The sequence below is a fragment of the Cyrtonyx montezumae genome, unplaced genomic scaffold (genome assembly GCF_038088225.1).
Source record: "Cyrtonyx montezumae isolate F1298 unplaced genomic scaffold, pur_monq_1.0 scaffold_11, whole genome shotgun sequence".
In the NCBI taxonomy this organism is placed as follows: domain Eukaryota; kingdom Metazoa; phylum Chordata; class Aves; order Galliformes; family Odontophoridae; genus Cyrtonyx; species Cyrtonyx montezumae.
Genome location: NW_027071837.1, coordinates 14,716,727 through 14,731,584, shown reverse-complemented (window position 1 = coordinate 14,731,584; position 14,858 = coordinate 14,716,727). Strand labels below are relative to the sequence as shown.

At 37.5% G+C, this 14,858-nt stretch overlaps 1 protein-coding gene across 1 annotated transcript in view; it reads right to left on the bottom strand.

The window, feature by feature from the left end:
• The window catches only part of TENM1 (teneurin transmembrane protein 1), a 302,504-nt gene that overhangs the window by 191,107 nt on the left and 96,539 nt on the right, over window positions 1–14,858 (bottom strand). Inside the window, exon 3 of the mRNA XM_065729661.1 lies at window positions 5,065–5,325. Coding sequence (XP_065585733.1) covers window positions 5,065–5,325 — 261 coding nt within the window. The remainder of the gene's footprint in view (window positions 1–5,064; window positions 5,326–14,858) is intronic.

The window sequence follows — 14,858 nt, the reverse complement described above, 5'->3', positions numbered from 1 at the left end:
CTGCCACAATAAAAGGCAACGTAAAACATACTAGGAATGGAGAGGAAAAGAATAAATGACACACACAGGATGAGATTTACACCGATGTTTGCCTCTGTAATTTCAAGCTACATGCCACATATTTGACCCAACTCCTCTACTTGCAAATTAGTCACTCAGTTTCCTAATTGTGCCATTGTAAACAAAGAGTGACAGGACAGTAGCTAATAGAAATACTTCAGACGGTCATTGTACTACAAACAAAATCCTGCATAGAGAATCACATGGATATCTCTTCTCAGAGCAGGCAGTGTTTTTATAATGTAGCTGCTGGTAATAATTTCCTGGAGAACTGAGAACGTGAGCTATCAAGCTAATGACTGGCTTGTTTACAAAATAACAGTAAATAACAGAAGCACTAATCCCGACATTCTCAATTGCTTGCATTAAAACACAGGACTTTTATGAAGAGCTAAATTCAAGTTTAATTTAAACAGGTGTGAATTCACAGTAGGTCTATTGACATACACTATAAATTAAATCAGAACCTTGTCCTTAGCCAAATCCTCCCCGCATATGAATAGCTTCAGCATTCACAAAGCTGCATTTCTCATACTGCATCAGCCATTTCAACATTACTGTTACTAATTAAGCATCTTTAACCCCTCAGCAGATACTGTTAAGATACTGAACCCAAAGAGCAAATTGCTGAGGTGATTTGCCACAGAGTGACACAGCTACCCAGCAATCAAAGTGAAAAACCCTCAAAGATTTAGGCAAAGTCAAAAGCTCTATTAAATGGGCCACTGCTCCCAAGGTATAAAACAAATACTTCAGTGAATTACTCAGTATTAATCTTACGTGTTTCTATGTCATTAAACTCAGTTTTGATCTGTTGCCTAATACAGACTTATAAAGAAAGGCATGTTTCTTCCAGGTTAGAATTCTGATCTCATCAGAATTGATTTGTACTGATGCAAGTAAAGCTATGCTTGACTTATATTTTAAGTATGCATTTAAATATATTTGATAACTTTGTCCCAGGACTGAGAACTGGGGACAATTCTCTGGGAATCTGACCCTATTGCTGGCTCACTGTCTGAACGTGGGCAAAGCCCTCATCCGCAGCTCTGTTTCTCTATTACTTCTCCTCCTACATTGCTAATACTATTTTGTCTTTACAAATGGCTGTTTAAAATAACTGATATCATTAGAATTTATTACTCCAATTAGAATCTGATCCTAGACACAGCTGTTAAGAAAGAGGCTTCCCAATAATTTCTGTAGAAAAAATGGAAACAGATGTGTTTCTTCATTTCTTTTTTGTGCTGTTTTTAGGTGACAAGTATCCATCCTCTGGCCATAAACACTCCGTAGCTATATCCCAGGATCAATCTAATGGTATTTCAGCCTGTGGTAAGACCTTAATTTCTTGCTTGCAAATCTCAAAGAAGCTATTGTGAATTAAAGTCAAGTTGTCATAAGGCAGTCAAAGGAATTGAACATGAATTTGGCTCCAAGTGTGAGTGTCCTTTCATATGGCGTGGGAATCCAGCGTTATGCTGGTTCTCTCTACTTACTAAAGAAAAGATCACTACATGCAAAAAAAAAAAAAAGCATAAAAAAATCTGTTTCAGGAGTAAGTAAAATCAATTAGTCTGTAAAGGAATTTATAATCATCTGAAAAACTGAACAGTTTAATAGTTGTGATATCACGGAGTTCATTACCAGTGCTCAGCTGAGATGTGGTAACAAAAAATTAAGAGTTGGTGGCTACACAAATAAGTCAAATGTGGCTTAGAAATGGATTACAGCACGGCATGAATGAACTTGAGGTAAACCACTCTGCTTCGTGACTGCATGGGCAATTGGCAAAGGAAAACACAAGAAAGGCATGAAAGATTCATTGGGCAAGAGTGCATAGATATAAAATGGACTCATGAGCAGCACACTGGCTGGTAAGGGATGCAGGCTCAAATTTGAGTAGTTTTAGATATATGATCAAAACCAATCCTTTTTGTAGATCAGGGTTTTATTCTTTCCTGTACTGCATCTTTTGTTCTAGAAAAATACTTTTGGGGAAAAAAAAAAAAAACAACCAAAAAGGGAAAACCAAGATGTGCCAGCTCAGTATTGTGGCAGACTAAACCACTGAACTCCGTGTTATATTCTGCAGTGACAGACACCACTGTTTGAGTGAACTAAGGCTACAGCAGGGGGGTTGGAACTTGATGATCTTAAGGGTCCCTCCCAACCCAAACCATTCTGTGCAGTCTTCTTCAATGGATTAACTGTTTTAAATACTGCCATTTTGTAGCATTTCTGTCCAAAATTTACATTCACATACCGCAGAGCAGCATTTTTTTGTGTTAAAATAGAACTGTTTATACCACTCCAAGATAACCAATGATCCCCAAGAAATTGGTCGTTCATTACTTGCCATTAATGTATATTTTGCTTAGCCTCAGGCAAAGCCTCAGGCAGTTCGTGCACTAATAGGCTATTATTAGTTGCCATTAGTGTTGACAACACTAATTTAAATGGGAATGTTGGTATTTCACGCAATCTGTTCAATGCTTTCAAGCAACAGAGTGTGTTTAAACAGGGATAATGATAGAGTTGGTGCGTCCATGAAGGAAAACATTCCTCAAATAAATTCTCAAATCTGTCTCGTTAGAATACATGATGAAGTATACCGATTATGAATAAAGTGCATCCAAGAGAAAATATACAACCTTCATTTGCTGCTTGGAGTAAGAAGGTACAGTTGGCTATGGAAGCCAAAAACTAAAAAACAGATTTTTTTGAGCTAGTACCTATAATTAACACCCAATGGTGTTAAATACTGCTTACTTTTTTCCCACTAGTTTTGGGTTCTAGTTTACATCCTGTACATTTCTAGGGCTCTGATTTTTTACATTAGAATATTTGTTCTCAGAGTAACAGGAAGTAAATAGAGGAGGCACATACCAGAATTCTGACACAAAGGGCTTAACAAAGGTTCATAAAAATAAATCAGATCACCTTTACAGCTATTGAGATAGAGTTCTGAGTTACACCCACTCAACCACTGCCCTCACAGAGATCAAGGGTTTGAAGTAAGAGGTTGTACTTTGTCTGTTCACATGTTCATTAGAACACAATTGTTCCGTAGTACTAAAAATATTTCCATTCAGAATGAAGTATGTACAGACCCATTGACATTCCTTCCCTGGAATAAGAAAATCTTTCTCTGAGAAACTCAAATAGATTAAAAAAAAAAAAAAAAAGCTCAAGGCAGTGGTGCAGGATAAGTGTTTTTTGTCTTATCTGGAATAATTCCTATTTATTTAATCTTCAGGTTATGCCTGCACAGTAGTAACAACAATACAGAATATGCAAATGACCATTCAATTACCTCATTCTATTAGTTTTAGCAATCAAAGCATACCAGAATTTCACTCAGCACATGTTACCTCCTATGGTAGCAAGTGACAGGGATAAATGCAGCACTTGCAGCTCTCCAGTACAGCTTTTTGCACAAATAACTGCTTAAAAAGAGAAAGATTTGTCCCTTATTACTTCATTTAGCAAGAGATAAAAGAATGTCTGTGCTCTAAGACTGCTTTGTTACTGAGCACCAACCCAGATGGAAAACAAGTTGCTCTCTGGATGAGAATTCTTGACTATGAACCAGCCTATGAAGTACCACACAATGCAAGTGAATATAGCTGGAATCAACAGTGTCTTCATATTTATCCATGTTAACTTTCAAGACTAATTATTATAAATACTCAGCTCCCTAAAAAACACTGACACCCAGTCTGTCTACTCTGTCTGAAGAAAACTTAGAGATCATTTCACCCTGCGGTCTCGATTTCTCCTTTTCTTCCAGATGAATTTTGCACTTGCTTTCCTCTCCCAGTTTCCTAGTTAAAATTTATATTGAAGCATTTAAAACATGAATCGTTTTAATTAAAAACTTGGTATAAAGCTTAGAAAGACTCAACTGTTAAAACTACGTTCAGAAGGACTACTCTGTTACATGCTAGATCATGTAAGAAATGAGTCTAAATTGATTAAATAAATTCATATTATAAATTTTAAAAGGGTATTCATGAGTGAATCCTTTTTCATATTATTGCTATAGATCCGCTAAAATATATCATTGTCAACACTGAAGTGTCTTAATTTGTTTCCCTGATCTATTACCAGTTTTTAAAACAAACAAAGAAAAAAGACTTACTGAACAACATTTAACTACTGTTGTTAACCAAATTCTTCACTACATTAGCTACAATAGAGCCATAGAGGGTCCTGAGTTGCAAGGGACACAAAAGGATCAATAAATCCAGCTCCTACATGTATCTGTAAAACACACAAAATGAGATATGAACTAGCCTTGATGATGTTAAGATGATAAATTTGTTTACACATTCTTACTACACTATTTAAGGAAATAGAACATATTTTCATTAATTTTGAAGCATTGAGATAAGCAATTGATTTTTTCCCCATTACTCAATTAAATGCACATTTTTCGCTTCTAAAACATAAGCAAATAATTAAAAGGATCCTGAAAGAGAATGAGTACTTAAAACAAAGAACAAAGAACTACTAACCCAGAAATCCAACTTCCATGTGCAGAACCAAGACCTCACAGAGACCAGCTCAGCCTTCCCTGCTGATAAAGGTACTTCTTCAGGTATACCCTAAAACTCAAGTCTTAAGGCTACTCTGAAAAGCCAGCAAGTGTAGGACAGATTGTATGCAAAATGTGTAGTGTAAGTGTACACATAAAGATTTAAGAACCTAATTCATAGGTCACTAAATTAAAACTATGATCTTCCTATTGCATAAAAATAGAGAACACAGGAAAGCAACTGTTCTGACACTGACACATTTTAACAAAACAATTGCCTCATTTTTGCCTTATTTTTCATCTACTCTATAAACACACTTTAAGCAATGTTTTTATCTTGTATGTAATAGATGATCTAATAGTGACCTAAGGATGGAGGAGGAAAAAAGAGGAAAATAAAGCAGAATAAAATTTCAAATGAAGGAATACTTCTATTCAGTATGTCAGCTGTATTTCTTTATTACCATTCTCCCCATCAGACTTCCTCTCGTGGTCAGTGTCAGTCAGGGACAATGCTGAGTTTGCCCGGCTCGACAAGCAGGAGCTGTGCTCTGACTTCATCCCCCTCATCCACATCCCCAGGGCATGATCTGGTGATGCTCCACCTTCGGTTTCAGTATCCACGTCTGAACCCACCTCCAGTGGGTAGCTGTGCTCTGACACACCATGTAAATCTGTTTGGTAGCCAGAGCACAGAATATGGGGTGTCTCACAGAATTCCATGTCTGGGAAAAAAAATAAATAAAAGAAATGGGGGGGTTAGAAAAGAATTCAGAAGTTAAAAGCAACATACATTTGATGCTCTTCAAGAGAATCTGTTTTGAGAATTAATATTGTTAACAGCATTAGAATACTTGGCTTGATCAATGACTATCACTGCTATCCAATCTAATGCAGTTTTTTAGGAGTGCTAAAGTGTATAATACTGCACTGTCACAGTGCCTTTTTATCTGATAAAAATATAGGTAACTCCAGTGTACACCCTTATGCACTGATATAACATATCAATTTACAGCTGACCTGAGTTCATATCAGAGACTGAAAAATACAGATACTTTTTATTTTTTTTGCCAGAAAGATGACAGTTTTAAAACTGATTTCATAAATTAGAATGATGGCTGATTTTATCACAAAGGAGCGCACGGCAAATTTCCAAATACACAATTTACAAAATGTCAGAAGTATTTGGCTAATGACAAAAACAAAAACAAACAAAAAAGACTACTTACCAATGACTTGCTCTTTGAGAGTGCTGTCCTTGCATATTCACACCAGTGGGTTTTGGTTCTCCAGTGCTGGTGAACTACAGGAACTTCCTAGAAGAGCAGTGACTACTAGGACTGTACAAGTGCCATCTCATGACACCAAGTGATCAGAGATATTGGAGAGCTGTACAGTGCTCAGTACTTCAGTTATTCTTATTTAAACACCGCAACTGTAGAGCAGCAGAAATCCAAGGAAAAACAGAATGTGGACAGGAACCATAATGTGAATATGCAGAGGAAACATTCTCGAAGAACTACAGGTAAGTAAGACACATTAGCAAATTACAGCTTTCCTTTGAGGTGGCCTCTGCATATTCTCACTTGTGAGAATCCAATTACAAATGCAACTCCCAGGGAGTCAGGCAAGGAGTTCTAATTAAATAAGGATTACAGAACTGTACTCCCTAATTGAACATCAGACCTGGGATGCCATCTTGAGAGGCTGAATACAATATCAAACGTGCATACAGTATTCTTTCAATTTCTAGAAAAGAAACATTAGAGACAAGGGTCATTGAGAGAGACTGAGGACAAATATTCACTCCTACTGTCATCCAAACGAAAGCCTCAATTTGCTGAACTAATCCACTTACCAGCCGGTGAGAGGGATGGTTATTATTTCAAACATATTCTCAGAAAATGCAAAAAGCCCTGGTATTTTCTTGAAAGCATCGACCAAAATCTACAAACCAAATGCTAAGCTAAAATGATGACAGGTGGCACAATTTTCAAGTCATCAATCTCTATAAATCAAATCTCATAGCCAACAAAACATTCCTGAAGGTCTCCATTATGGCAGCAGCCCATACAAGCTCAGACAATGGCAGTGTGTTTTCCACAGGCGAGCTGGAAAGAGGGCAGGGACAGCAACTAGAATGAACTGCCACAGCCTCACCTTGTGTATGCAGGAGTCCTGGAAGGTCAGCCTGGTTCCCTGGTGTTACTGCACAGGCTGCCCTGTCCCAGCATCACTGACTGTGCTGTTCACGCTCTTCCCATGCCTCAGGGCAACCAAACTAAGGCAGATATGGGGGCCCTTCGGAGCACTCTACCGACTCTCTGATCTCTCCTCACAGGTAGAGGACCTGGTCTTGTGTCTTGTAGACACGAAGCATCCAATCTCCAAAAATCCTTGCTTTTCTGAGAACCTTAAAACTTCTTGGTCATTGGAAACACGTACACAGAGGCCATCTCACAGGAAGTTAACTAAAGACAGCGTTGTTCATATAATGACTTATTTGTAGTTTTCATTTTAATTATATATTATATACACAACAAACTAGTTCCACTTGGTTTAATTACACAGCATTGACCTCATTTTCCTATGACACAGTCTAGATATTGATGCTGGACTCAAACATCACAGCTGTATCACACTCAGTCTTTACTTTCCATTTGACAACAGCAAATGAATAAAACTATCTTTATGTAAAATACAGTTCCAAATGGTGCATGGTATCTCTTATTTTTCTTGACAAAGTTCAAAAAAAGGACTTGTACATAAACTAAATAAAAAGCCAACAATGGTGCTAAATGACTAACCCATGGCCCACTGTCAATAAAATAAAGATGAAAGCACATAAACAGGCTGATATTATTCCACCCTGAAATAAGGCCTATACTGTTCATTTAAATGGAGGCTGTGGACACTGCTATTTCACCAAACACTTCCTAGTAGCAATGAAGTGACTGAATGCTTCCTTGAAAAATAACTGATTTAAAGTTCTGCTTAAATGAGCTGAGCTACTTTAAAATGTGACAAGAGCTGTAGTCCACGTCCTACCCTTGTGCTCTGAAAGGAAGGTGAATGTTAAATCTTGCTGCCCAGTAGCAGGCAACTAGCAACAAGGCAGCTTTTGACAACTCTGACAATTAGCACATGCATTAGCAGATGACATAAGAAGGAGAAATAAATACATACTGACATTTGAAGAAATATTTCACCACAGAAAACTAAGATTTATCTGCCAAAACCATATCAAATAGAAGGGAAGTAAATTAGACAAATAAATTGGATAACTGTATTTAAAAAGACTAGCAGCTCTGCAGTGCTTCTCTGCACTGAAGAGAGTGTATTTCCAAAGATTGAGAGTTTGATGTACATCAAGAAAAAAATATTATGGAATGACACATATTTATCACCTCCTGAAACGAGAGCCAATAGATTTAATTATGTCTTAGTATTCATCTATATTTTGATTGAGGTTCACTTTACAGAAATAACCTCTACTAAATCTGTCCCATAACACTTGCTGTAATTCTGTAAAAAATGGTTTTGTTTTCATTTTGGAACTTAGACTTCTGTAAAGTACTACAGCAATGCAGTGTTCTTAGATTATGTCACTCTTTGTCAGCTGAACAACAATTGGTGATCTCAAGAAGCATCTCCTTCCCTTCAAAGCAAATATCTACTTATTTTCAGCAGCTAAGAAACTTTTCTGTAATAATAAATACTCTGGCAATGTTAGGAGCCACGTCAGCTGATGGCAGCCCCCAGGGAGCTAAGATGTAGGCACTTCCCTCTGCGGATGTCCACCACAGGCAGACTGTCTGCCCCTAGCAGCCTGCAGCCCACAGCCTTTCCGTTTGCAATTGCATATGCCAAGGGGAAAATTCATCCCAGTAAATCTCACAAATGCTAATTAGATTACACATGTTTAAGAAGCATAGAATTTAACCTTCAGTCTAGAAGTTAATTCAAAACGTAGCAGCTAACAAATTCAATATTTCAGCTATTTTTTTTCCTCTGGCAGAGTAAAATAAATCAATTTTTTTTACACTATAACTCATAGCCAACCAAATCTGAACTCAATATGTTGCATGAATTGCCTATTTCTTAAGTACACAAAACCTTTGTAGTATTTCAACTCTCATGAGATGCGTTTTTCTGAAAAGCACTTAGCATGCCAAAATTGTCTGGTTTGGCTTACACACCTAACCTTGTTACCTAACGTACTACGCATTTCCACAAGGAGACAAAGTTCAAGTGGATTTATGTAAGATTTAGCCTAACCAAAGAGACACAGTCACAAAAGAAAAGAGGGAACATTAATATGAAATTCAAGTTTCTGCATCAACTGCATACAGAGGAAAAGAGGCTGCTATTATGAACTTACATAGAAGATCATGATAGGATTTTCACATCGGATGCTTTGTGGAGTCTGTTTTAACTGAACTTTTTTTAAAAAGGCATTTAATCCTTCACTTCTGTAAAAAAACCAAAAACTAAAGTGATATCAAACTAACATATAAAGAAATGGAAAATATTTTATGAACAGGAATTGGAACGGAGGCTGGGTGCATTAAAAAAGAATTGCAATTTCAGTTAACTCATTCCTTTCTTTCTACTTTAAGCAACTTAATTCCGCGGGGAAACAATAAAACTCTTCACAGAGGATCAGCTAAACACAGGCTTGTCCACACTCAACAATATAATCTTCACTGTTGTTCAAGTTGATATAAGAATCACACAGAACTGTAGGGATTGCAAGGGACTCATAAAGATCATCGAGTCCACCCCCCCAAAGAATGACAGAGTTGAGTAGCAGCCAGCTCTAGCACTGCTCTCATCAATATAGAGCTACTGAGGACTTTCACCTTCTCTTTCCAGATACACAATCCAATTTCTGAGAATCTTTCTACAGCTTTAATTTAACCCCCCCAGGACAGTTAATAACTTAATTAGGTTTACATATGTATATAAAGCCTTTATTGCAATGCATCTTCAGTACTATCTCATCACTATTGTATGGCCAGAACTGTCTGCCAGCTGTAATATCAACGTGGATGAAGGTCCTGCTGCTCAGCTCAGCATTTCTACAAGTCCTAGCAGACATTCAGGACTTGTGGAATTTCCACACTGTTTCCATTTGCCAAGAATTTTGGTAATAAACAAACAATAAACAAAACAAATAACTGTCCAAAGGGGAAAAAAAAAGAGAGAAATGATCATCACAAAACTAGTGATGAACAGTAATGAGCACGAAGAACCTTTCTTTCCAAGTTTCATGCTTCCTTATGGAAAAATATAATTTTGCATTAATGACAAAACGACAAAGAATAATGCCTATTTAAATTACTTGTACAACTAGACAAAGAGCTTGCAGAAAAATTGAAGAGTATTTATAAAGTGGATCAGTTTCACAAGTTGTTACATGCCTTCTGTGAACCCTATAATACAATTAAGCCACTTGGATTTACCTGTTTCAGAGGTCTCTTTGAATACATTTGATTCACACATTTATTTTATTCCTATCTCTTGCTGAAGAGTTCTTATTCTGAGGAACCTTCCACCCAAGTACACACTCATTCTATTCTCCACATGAAATCCCACACAGGAAATCACAGAACTGTTTGAGTTGGAAGGGACCTTTAAAGGCCATCCAGTCCAGATCTGCTGAAATGAAGAGAAGTCTACAGGTAGGTCAGGGTGCTCAGAGCCCCATCCAGCCTGGTCCTGAATGTCTCCAGGGATGGGACATCCATCACATCTCTGGGCAACCTGTTCCATAACAACATGCCTGAGAAGCCCCTGCTAAATCTGAAGACATTAGCTCCAGTGCTTTTCACTTCTACAAAACACAGCCTAATTGCTCTGGTAATTAAATCATAATATCATGTTTGGCCTCAACGTATGCCAGTTCCTCTGTCTGTACCATGAACTCAATGTTATTTACTAGGAGCAGTAACTGTTTCTCAGTTCCTCACCACCATACCCGTCATCTATAATATTTAATCAACAGACCCAAATTGGATAAAGCCAGGTCGGTGGTTAGGCTTTAAATAAATTATTGTGGAGATGCTGTGCACAGTCAATGGCTGGAGCATGCTGTGAGAGCTCCACCTGAGAGGGCTCTGTCCACAGAAAGCAATGGTGTTGATGATGAAAATCTAAGGAAGACAGAGATTTCTTACGTAGCACTGAAACACGCTTAGAGGAACCATTAGGCAGCAGGTGCTTGGGGACAAGTGACAGACACAGTGCAAACACCCAGCAAGGCCCCAGTATGTGCTTATGAAAATGGAGATCTTTAGGCTCCTCACCAAATAAATTTGCAGACAAAAAGCGAAGCTCACTTATTAATTTTGATGGAGAATTCTTCTGGTTCAAGGGGCTGATTTGGCTAGAGAAGGAATGCACTTTTTCTTAGGCTGAATAGACAACAAAAAGATTGGATCAGCACCTGCCCACAATCTTGTAATAAAAAGATGAGCAATGTCTGTCAAAACATTAATTTCTATGTGGGGAACAGTGCAACACAAACACAAGAACGTGCACCCGGCAGTGAGCCCCTTTTGGCTTGGCTTCAGCTGTAGATCTACCACAGCCCCATCAGACTAGGTGTGAGATGGGCACGGGTATGTCAGCCCCTCTGTCCTCCAGCTGTCCCCATACCTGGTGGCCTTTATTTCCCAGCCTTCCTTCATCAATTCCAAATTGTCTGTGAACAGGGTGATGCATTAACCTGAGTAACATCATGCCTGCAGTAGTTACCAAGCTAATGTCTGAAGGAGTGATAATAGGAAAACAAGGGAAGAAAAGAAACAAACTGCAGTTTGGTTTTACTGTGTTACATGGTGAATGCACTTTCATACTTCCAACTAACACTAATAGGTTAATCAGTGAGTGCACTTCTTATCCTTCAAAATGAGAAGACCACCGGCTGCTTACGGTACAAGATACTCAGACAGACAGGAGGAGGAAGGAAGAAAATAAATCAAATGGAGAAAGTGAAGCTCACAGTCATTTTTTGAAGTAACACACATGCACCCTCCTAAATGAGAAATTTTGAGGGCTATTGAGCACTCCACTAAATTCGGTGTGTTCAATGGCCCTGAAAATTTCTCATTTCTCACCTGAGCACCATGGTTTACTGGCTGTACACTGGACTTGAGAATTAAATGCACAGACATCTTAAGCTACTTTATAAAGTTGTTTGTGTAACATAAGCCTCTGGATAACTGCAAAGGCTTTGTGTGTGTGTGTTCACATTTCAATGAGTCAGAAATTATTTTTTATTATTTTTTATATTACTTTTATTTTATATGTTCCTAAGTTGAGAACGCACTGCCTCTTTCACAGGACAATATCATTTAAGGACATTACATTTCAGTACCTTTTCATACTAAAATCATTGAGAAAAAAGCCAAATATCCATGAATTTGTAAAAGCACTTTACACTGACTAATAATTTGCTTTTAAACCACTTGTTTATCACTTGCTACAATATTGTGACAATCCAAAGCAGATTTATTTGCATTAATTTTTACTAAAAAATCTATTACACATAAATTATCTGCATATAAAAATATAATTTGAGCTCTTATATTCAGGCACAGGATTTTACTGTATTGCAATTTTTTCTTTACATTCACTTATCTCTGTAATTTATTTTCTTATATTAATCCCCAGTTACCACCAGAAATGCTAGAAATTTAAAAATAATAGTAACGACAGAGGAAGATTAAAATGGGAATCCAAGTCTGCTCTAACACAGAAGTTTCATCAAAATTGCAGATAGGGCAGCTAAGGGATTAGGAAAGGAGTATGCACTTTCACAAAACTCTTAGGACTGTAAAATTCATGAGAAGGGAAGAATCTATTTCTCAACTCCTTCCCCAGAGGAAGCAGAAGATGGCAAACACCTTTCTCATCTCTTCTTCAAACCAATTCTTCAGACTTAGAGGGCAGGAGCAGACTGACAAGAATAGACTGCACCAATTTTTAAAGAAGCAGCTGGAGCTCTTGGAGTATTTTCTATAAATTACTATTAAAATCAAATGAAAAAGGAAACACAGTTCGCAAGTTCTGCATCCTATCCTCATCCTACGAAGACACAAACTTTGTGGAAAATGCTTTTTGCAGACCATTGGAAATCTGTCACGACAGAGATACTGTTTTTCAAGAATAACTAGCAAGATGCCAGAGATAATGCTTTTACAAATTCAATGTGCATGCAATGGGCCTCATTTTAATTTAGCAAGAAACATTATCATTATCAGATAGACTGGAAATGTAATACTTCAAATTCAAATATATCTTAAGTGTTGTTGGCTAATGCCTTCCCTATTCTTAAAGCGTGGCTTTATAATGTAAAATACCTCAATTTACACAGATTCTGTTAAGGAGAAATCTCTGTTGCGGATACTCATAAATCTCTCTCTTTTAATGAACTTTGGAGTTACAAAACCACAGGAAACGCCAGGAGTTAGCATTTAACCTACATTTCTGTAAAAGAAACCTAGGTAGTGTCAAATAATGACCACGCTAATGCTACCCTACTAAAAGCAAGAGGAAAGAAATATTATCACAGACAAGAAAGAGCCTCAGTATCATTTGTGAGAACAAATGATGTTTTTATAATGCAGCAGTTGAAATAGAGTTTGGAAAACTTGTCTTCCAAAACATTCAATTTCAATATACAAAAATACATTAGGAAAGGAAGAATTTTTCAAGAAAAGGAAAGTTTTTCAGTTTCCAAAAGCTGTGTTATAAGAGATGCATTAAAATCCTCTTTCAGGAAGCTTAACAAGTTTTGTTGGTTCTAAAATCATTTGTCAGTTACAGATTTTGGTATTTCTGCATGTGTTTAAAGGAAGCAATGATAAAGGACCCTTTCTTCTCAACATTACATTTTCAAAATTAAAGCTAGCCATAATCTTACCCTGTAGATTTTTTAATTTTCTTTAATTAAACAAAAAAAAATAGAGGACTTTCTTGAAGGACAGCACAAGTATGAATCAAATCATCTGGAGAAAATTAACTTTTTTCTTTGAAAGAGTTTTCAGTGAATGCATATTCGTCCTCAAGATTAACTTCAGAAAGTGAAGAAGTGGAGTATTGATAGCTTTAATCCAGCATGTTTGTAACTTAACAGGCACGGATAATGTAGTGGTTCCAGCTTGAGAGCTGGTTTCTCATTTAAGAGAAGGAAGATTGACAATATTTTAACACACTTTAAGTTGCATCCACCATTTTTCAAAGTGACATGAGCCTCTAATTGTTGCTACATCCCTACAAACTTCTGGAAGTCATTTTTGAACACATTTAAAGCAGAATCGCTTTCATTCAAACATCACTCTTTGAGATTACATGACAGATATCACATCCTAATAGCATTCAGAATGGAAATATAAAATTAACTTCTATCAACAGTTATGATTCTGTTTTGTAAAGCATTTTAAAAACAAACATTGTTTTTAAAAGTCTTGACATAGTTTCCCCTTTTAACATTGTAGTAGAACCGTTGACTTGCTAAATGAAAATCACCAAAAGTCATGGAGGGCTACTATCATTTAAAATTTGTTTCAATGAATAACTACTACCCATTTACCTTTTAAGAATGTCAGAGGCAAGCGGGAGTTGAGGAGAGCCATTTGTGTCACCCTGGGTCAGCTCTGGGAAATGCACCTGGAATTAGTTCAGGTCAGAAACAATGCAAGCAGGACTGAGCTTCTGTTGCACAGGCTACTTACATCCACTGGCAAAGTTCACACACAAGCTGACAAATTTAAAAGAAAACACTGAAAATTTGGAAAAAGCATTTGCAGCAGAGAGGGTATTACAGAGAGGTGTAAGCATACAGAGGCAGAATCCTTAAAGGAAAGAGTGAGGCATTAGACACTCATAGGCATCAGGTCGCACGTTCACCACACAACAAACAGGGGATCTGTCACTGCCATCACTGTGCTGCTGTCACAGGAACAAAAGAAATGGAAGAGAATCTTGCAGTACAAGGTCTGACCCCCACATGCCTCCTCAGCAGCCCCTTCCCACCCTGCGTCAGAGCCAATACGGCGCGGGCTCTGAGGAGCAGCAGAGCCACGTGAGGGTCCTGCTCCCGCCTTCCTGATGTATTCACTAGCTGCTTTAAGTATAATCACCTTTTCCACTAAAAATCAATTTAGACAGAGATAGCTCCTACTTAGAGCTTAGGACAGCTAAACAGATTAACTCTGCCCTGTTTGGATTGCAGGTGCACGTATTTGCACTC